General features: G+C 43.3%; 1 protein-coding gene across 1 annotated transcript in view; it reads right to left on the reverse strand.

The window, feature by feature from the left end:
* Positions 1 to 6,982: 6,982 nt before the first annotated feature.
* E2F7 (E2F transcription factor 7) overlaps positions 6,983 to 7,454 on the reverse strand; it is a 14,621-nt gene continuing 14,149 nt past the window's right edge. Inside the window, exon 11 of the mRNA XM_010134900.1 lies at positions 6,983 to 7,159. Coding sequence (XP_010133202.1) covers positions 6,983 to 7,159 — 177 coding nt within the window. The remainder of the gene's footprint in view (positions 7,160 to 7,454) is intronic.

Here is a 7,454-nt window from a genome sequence, read left to right on the forward strand (position 1 = left end):
TCTGGTTTTCCTGTTAGTCCTGGCCAGGCAGAACCTCTCCTTGAAATGTAACAGAGGAAATAAGTATGAATCAAAGTAAGAATGAGTATGAAATAAATAAGGATGAAATAAGTAAGAGTTAAAAAAAAAAAAATTTTTCTATGCAAAATCAGAATCCAGACCAAGCTTTCCGAGTCCTTAACAGACTTAAAAGACTTATGAACCTCTGAGATTCATTTTGCTCTCCTTAATTAAATTCTCTGTGTCTTGAGACAGCCAAAGGGAGGCTACGGCTGTGTTTACCTGGCATAACAAATGGTGGAGACTTTGCTAGGAAAAAGTTGGTGGGCTGGTACTTTCCTGCCATCCTCTGGTTTCTCCCAGAGGTAACAACTCACTAGGGTCGTGCAGGACCCTGCAGGTAGCGCTGGCTTGGGGAAATACCTGAGATTTCTTAACCAGGGGAGGAGGGAGGCTGGCACCTGAGTGAATCTTTTTATCCTCTGCAGAGGCTCCTGAAGATCAGCCCTAGCTACTGGGGCAGGACATTACATCGTTGATGATTATAGCAAAATATATTCCCTGACTGCGTCTGAAATGTTCTTTCCTCTTTAATTGTATGTGCTGGGAAGACTGAAAAACCCTTTCACTTTCTCAGCCTCTTAAAATAAATTCTCTTCAAGGCATTTTGAATTGGTTTTGTTAATATCTTACAGACATGATGGGCTCCAATATATGTGATTTCAGCCTCACACTTATGAAGAGGAATCTCATATTAAAAAAAATCAATGGCTGGACAGCAAAAGAGGGTCACTCCAAGACCGTCAGGCTTGTAGTGCAGGCTTGTACTGTAATAGGTTTTGATGCTATCCCAAGCTAGCAGACTCTGACATGTCCTCAGGGGCAGCCTCGAATAATGAGAAGTCCCAAGCGAGGCTGAGCGGAAAAGCTCTGAAAAACTCGAAATTATTTTCGAGTCAGTGACTGTTCTTGTCCAACTGATTCTTAACACCTCCTCAATGGGGCTGCCCCCTGCCCTCTCTCCATCTCCCTTTTCCCCTGCATGCCACCTCCACAAGGTAGATAGATCCTCAGCTCTTGTGAGGCCAGGCGACATTCCTGGTTGACTGTCACTGCTCTGGTTTTAGAAGAGTCAAAGACGGCTTTGCTTGGTGTTGCACAGTAGATGATGAATAGAATTAAGCTCAGAACCAGAGGACAGATCTGCCTCCCCTTCAAGCCAGTGTAAATCAAGAGTGAGTCCACTGGAGCCACTGTCATTGTGTGAGTATAAAAGAAGACAGGAACACAAGCGTTGGAGCATTTGCCACTCAGGCCTAGAGTGTCTGCAGAGACATTTTTCACCAACACCATCTAAATGTCCTAGTTTCCGTGTCATAATAACAAGAACCCTGGTGTAGGTGAGGTGCCAGTGCCTGGCTTTGTCATGAACACCAGGCAAGCCTGAGAGCAGAGCTCCAGCCACCCCCTCCCTAACATCTTCTAGCTTATGTTCATTAAATTCCCAGTGCGTTTCATGCATGGAACAAATTGTTACCAGTTAATCAAGATTTTAGATGGGTGTAAGGGGATTATATCACATGTTGGTTATCAGTGAGATGCAGAGACTCTGAAGAGGCAAAGTGTTTTTCTTAACATTGAAGAATTGGCTAGCAAAGTAAGGGAGATAACTTCCTTCCGGACAATTTATTGTCGTGGAGTGAAATCTTTATACCCACCTTTCTAGGCTTTAAATTGTTTCCCTGATCTTCTCTTCCCTATCCCAAACTGGCCTGTTCCAGCTGTTGTTACAGGCGCATACCAAGTTGCCGTGTTTTACACCCACTGCAGGTTGGTTTCATTTCCCTGCAGCTCCTTCCCTACCACACCACACCTAGGGGGTATGTCTGTAAACTGTTGGTTCACAGCTGTTGGTTTTAAAACAAGAAAGCAACTGTTGGAAAAAGAACAAGTTCCATGCTCCCCTCCCACCCAAATTTGGTACGTCATCTATGAAATTAAACTGCTGTCACATCCAGGGTGAGAAACATCCAGCCGGAGATGAGGGAAAGGCATGAAGCCTGCCGAATCACGTTCAGGGTGAAATTGAGAACTTTATTTGGAAAATGGAGTAAAACGGAGGCAGTCGGTCTGAGGCAGACCTTTTTGTCCCCTGGGATGTTTTGCAATATCAGATTTGGAGGTCACAGCCTTTTGTGAACAAGCAACAGCCTTTTGCCCTCTCACCAGCAAAATTGCCATGGCCTCTGAGGGGAATGGGGGAAGGCTTTTTTTTCTTTTTTGAAGCTTAAGCTGGCACTGGCTGACACCATTAGGATCCATTTTATCACTCCAGGAGGCCTTGAAGGAAGCGCTTGAAAAAATATCCTAAATTCTCATCGCATTCCTGGTGCAATAAATGAATTTGGAAAGAATCTGGATGTTAATGCTTACTGCCCACATGGAACTTCTCAGAGGATCACAGTCAGCATGCCCTAAATGGCCTCATTTGTGCATGAAGCCTTTCTTTTCACCCCTTTACATCCATCCTGAGCTATTAAACTTTAAATTATTATGCAGCCTGTGGAACCTTGATCAGGAACTCTGTGGGCTGGAAGCAGAACACGTTGCCATGACCTAAGTACCTCGCAGGAAACTGGCCTTGTTGATCAAGAGGGCTGGTGAAGACCCACTTCCCTAGACGTGGCGGGAGGAGGCTCTGCTTTGCTGCTTGTAGGAAGCTTCTCTTTTACTTCCGCCTTTTTATCGGGTTTGCTGGCAGCGCTCAACACCTTCCAAGCATCAGGGGGTTATTTTTGTCTCCCAGTTTTTTTTGTCTCCCAATTTTTGTTGCTGACTCTGGGTGGCCCAGCCCAGGCTGTGGAGCATACAATGTTCTTCCACAATGGCACTGCTTTTAATTTTCCCTTTTTATAAAGAGAACAGTTTGATGCTCCCCTCTAATTATTTTTTGCTTCAAAAGGGGAAGTTTTAAGTGGGCTAGTGAGGATGAGAACTGCTAGAAGCTACTGCCCTGTGTCTTCATAAGGAATAGGTGGCTGTGGACTTGCCAGTGGAGCTGGGGCAGGGTTAGGGGGTTATATTTAATAACCATGTTTAATCTTATTAAACTTATCATCCTTCCTCTGTCAGTTGAAAGGGGAATTTATTAATAGTGGAGACCTAGGTCAAAAAAACCCCCAAACAATATTGAGTGAGCTGCTAAGTTTCCCTTTTATTTTTGAGGAACTCGGCCAGCCACAATTCACAGGCATTTGCAGCCATTGTTGGTGACATGGGACATTAAGTCATGTCTCTTTAATTACAGAAGAGAAGTGGGTGATACTGGCCTTGCTGAAATCAATAGCACACCTGCCATGGACTTCAGTGGGAGCCAACTCAGGTTTGGGTCAGGCTGTGTCTTAAGTGTGTGCATGTGATTAGGGAAGGGGAAGAGAAAGAGAACAGTGCTATGGCCACGTTCTCCACTTCTGATTTTCATGAGTGGCTGGTGGTTAATAAGCACATACAAGCAAAAGCTGGCTTCTGCCTGCGGGAAACAGGCCTCTGCATGAGGCCCTGCCTTGCTCCTGAGTGACTGTGGCCAGTGGCCGGGCAAGCGTTGCTGCCATCCTGTGGAGAGCTGGGACAAGGACAGCTGCAGGCTGCCCAGAACAGGCCCCATGGCCAGTGATGGGAGGGGATCCCCATAGTGGTAGGGCTGGGGATCAACCTCACATGGTTTGGGGTCAGGGCCATTGGATGTTCCTCCGGCCAGCTCCAGGACTTCAAGAGCCAGTTTGCATTGCATTGTCCTTGTGCCTGCAACAGCTGGAGCGGGAATTGTACCCGTGCTGCATAAACAGCTGCATCCAAGAGCTGCTGGGCTAAGCTGTCATCCTCACCTACTCATGCGGTGCTCAGATCCACCAGGGACTGCGCACTTGGATGTGCAGGGGATGGATGGTTCTTTTCAAGGGTGCTCTCCATACTGAAATCACAGTCTCAGCCTTGGTTTTATTTCCATTTTTATACTGTAAAAGTTTAATGTTTTGCTAAAAGATAGTTTTAAAAAAATATTCAACCCAACAGTGTGATTGGAGTAGAGCTATATGCAGACAGCTAAAAAGACGGCTAGAGAGCAGGAAAAGCAGGACAGCTAATCTCTGAAAACAGTTATAAACAGCAATAAAATTAATATCTATATTAAACTAGCAGTGCAAAGATACAAACTGGAAGCAGCTTTACATTAAAAATACAGCTTTTTAAATACAGAAATAGCACCAATTTACAAAAGACAATCAGAAATGTAAACGTGGCAGGTAGATTCAAGTATAATTTATACACTCACCCTCCTCATCAACTGTCTTGGGACAGAAAGGTTTCAGAAACCCTGCAGAACATCCTGGGTATGCACTTCGCCTCAGTGCAAATATAGATTCTGCTATTCCACAGCTATTCCTTTGCTGATGAGTTGTTCCTAGTTTATTTTACTTCTTAGCTTGTAGTGAAAGCAAAGATAGGAAAGGTAAACTCCTTCCAACCCACCCTTCCCCCTCGCCAGTCTAGTTCAACAGCTCAGGTGCTGCAACAGCATTGATCCCTCTGCTGTCCGACCACTTTGGTGGTCCCAACAGCTATTTCAGTGAGAATTTTGCATTGACAAAAACAAGACAACACATCAGTTCCCTCCTTCTCCCAGGCCCAAATCTGCTTTCACAACCATGACCCATCGAACAGCTTTGATTGTGAGGGAGTCGATCCTCATTTCCGGACCTGCTATATTTACAGAAACTCAAACCTAGAAGCAGACATTGGAAAACTGATGATGCATTTTCAGTCTCTGCGTTTTCAAGTATAGTTAGATTAGTTATGGCACAGTACAACATCACTGACCAAGCAAGGCAAATTTTGCAATGGTGCTTCAACTGGTGAAGAGTGAAGAGCCAATATTAGCTCTGCTCCCAGCTGCCATTTCACTAAAAGGCCGCATTGTACTACAGAGGAAGAGAAGAATCAAGTTTGGGGAATCAACATCCACCACGTCATCCTGAACCCCAGTAGCCTGTTTCCAGCCTCAACCGCAGCAAATACATGCTAGCAGAAGTACAGGGACAGCACCGTGCCAATTACACATTGCTTTCCAAAGTGAAATTAATTTAAGGAAGTGTATAAGAAGAAATAATGCAGAAGCAAAAAATTGTAAACTTTCACAACTGTAGTGTAATATAAAAAACCCCTCCCTTAAAATTTAGCAGTCTGAAGATTTCTCTTTACCACCCGTGAGATTTCCTATGACAAATTCCTACAGATTTTCTTTCAATGAGGGCTAACTGGCCCTTGTTATAAGGCTGTTAATGATCTATTCTAAGATAAGGCCACATTACTCAAACTCCCAGCTTCACTAAAATTCTTTCTTAAACTCCATTTTCATAATACATTTCATTATAAAAATAAAACCCTTTTCAAATTAACCCCCAAGGTCCTAGCCTCCCTTAACCAAAGGAGTAGCACAGCTGACAGTGTATCTGCTCTTGGATAACCAGTACCAGTGAGAGAGAAGCTGCTAATACCGGCCATATGTTTGCTAAAAGTCCAAGTAATGTGATGTCACCAGCAACACTTTGTCTTTTACAGGAAACTACACAAATTTACTGGCAGATTTCTACATCAGTGAAAACATACCCAAGCATAAGAGCATTAGCTCTTACAATTAAGCCCTATATTATTAATAGCACCATCCAGTACTGGAGGACTCTCCAGGTCAACTGTTACACTTTTCTTCCTCTAACTTCTCCTAAGGAACACAGATCATTTTTTCCCCACTTCCAAAATTCATGGCTCCTGCTCTTTTCACTTTCCTACTACGGTTTAGATAGACACGCACCAAAAGGTAAGATCTCCCTTGTCTTCCAAGTACACTCAAATGCACTACTAACTAGTTACGAAATCCCTGTAAGTGAAGAGTTGGGCACTTAAGTACGTACCCCTTAAGTAGACTTAAGTAAACCGCTAAGTAGGCACTTAAATAGACTCAGGTGAGACTGAATCTAATTGAATGGTTAATGACTTACCACTGTTCCTTGGTCATAAAGTCTACACAATGTCTTTAAAAGGCAGATGAAATCTTTGCACAGCCCTCTCAAATTACTTTGTTAAACTTATTTAAGGAGTTCAGTTTTGTATTCTTTACATCTAACTTGTACATTTTGCTTAGAGTAAAAGAAAAAAGCAACCCAAGGACTAACACAGTTCATTAACACAATTATAAAAATGTTAACATTCACAGTTATTTTGGTCTTAATATGTTTCACATGTATACATTCAATCATACTGTGTTGTTATTAGGTATTTCTAACCACAAGTGCTGGGCAAATTGTACAACAACCAACCGACATTCAAGTAATCCTGCCCTGTGAAAATCTGTTATTCTGAAGCTGAAAAACCTTTTTTGCACTAAATCCCACTCCAACGTACAAAATAAATAGCAGGAGGCTGCACTGCGGAGGCAGGATTTGACAGATTGGAACCAAGGAAGCAGTTGCTCTCACAACTGCAAGTTTATCATCTTCACCACAGATTTACTCAGGGTAAGTAGAGTACATATAAAAAAACATGCTTACTCCAGATAAGTGCTAGACGTCTCACTTAAAACCATGAATAAAGAACCCCTGGGGACTCCAAGAAAATCTATTTGCATCTCCTCACAGCAATAGTTTTCCAAATTAAAAGCACAAATACAATTTGATACCCACACGGCCATGTGAAGCACAGCATCTGAATTCAAATCAGTACTGAAGGAATGATTCCATAGAAAGTTTTCAGTACCAAGGACGATTTGTGAAGAAGGTGGTTAAACAGAACCAGTGGGTGAACAGAGAGCGGGGAAGCATGCCAAAATGGATGACATTTTAACACGCTCCTCTTGTCAGGTAAGAGCTTGTTCTCTTGTAGTCGATACAGGGTCCTAGGACAATCTACCCACCCTGTGCAATGAGTGGAATTAGTCAGGGCTGGAACTAGAGATTTCCAGTCTCCTCTGCACAGAGCTGGCACTTCTGGGCTGGTTGCCTTCATTTTTCTTCCATGCAACAGGGTCTCCAAGACTTCCAGGAGTTTTGAAAAATGCCTCATGACGTGCAGGACGAATGCTCTTGGGAGTGAGGGGAGCTGACGAAGGCTATTTGCAAAACAAAACCAAAGCGATTCGGTAGAGTGTTCTCAAAGTTGATGTGAAGCACACATACAGGAGACAACTTATAGACATGAAGATATGCACTCTGCTACCATAGGAAATCATGTCACGCATCCTTTCAGAAGCTCTACATGAAAAGCTACAGGCCTTTTTGTTCTGGAGCTGCCTGCCTCTACATCATTGCTGAAAGCCTCTACCTCATTTCCAACTTAAATGCATTCATGACAGTCATACTCATTCATTCTTATGCCAGTCTTGTCCTTTAACTTAAATGGCTCTT

Source organism: Buceros rhinoceros, unplaced genomic scaffold, assembly GCF_000710305.1.
Source record: "Buceros rhinoceros silvestris isolate BGI_N320 unplaced genomic scaffold, ASM71030v1 scaffold2274, whole genome shotgun sequence".
NCBI lineage: Eukaryota > Metazoa > Chordata > Aves > Bucerotiformes > Bucerotidae > Buceros > Buceros rhinoceros.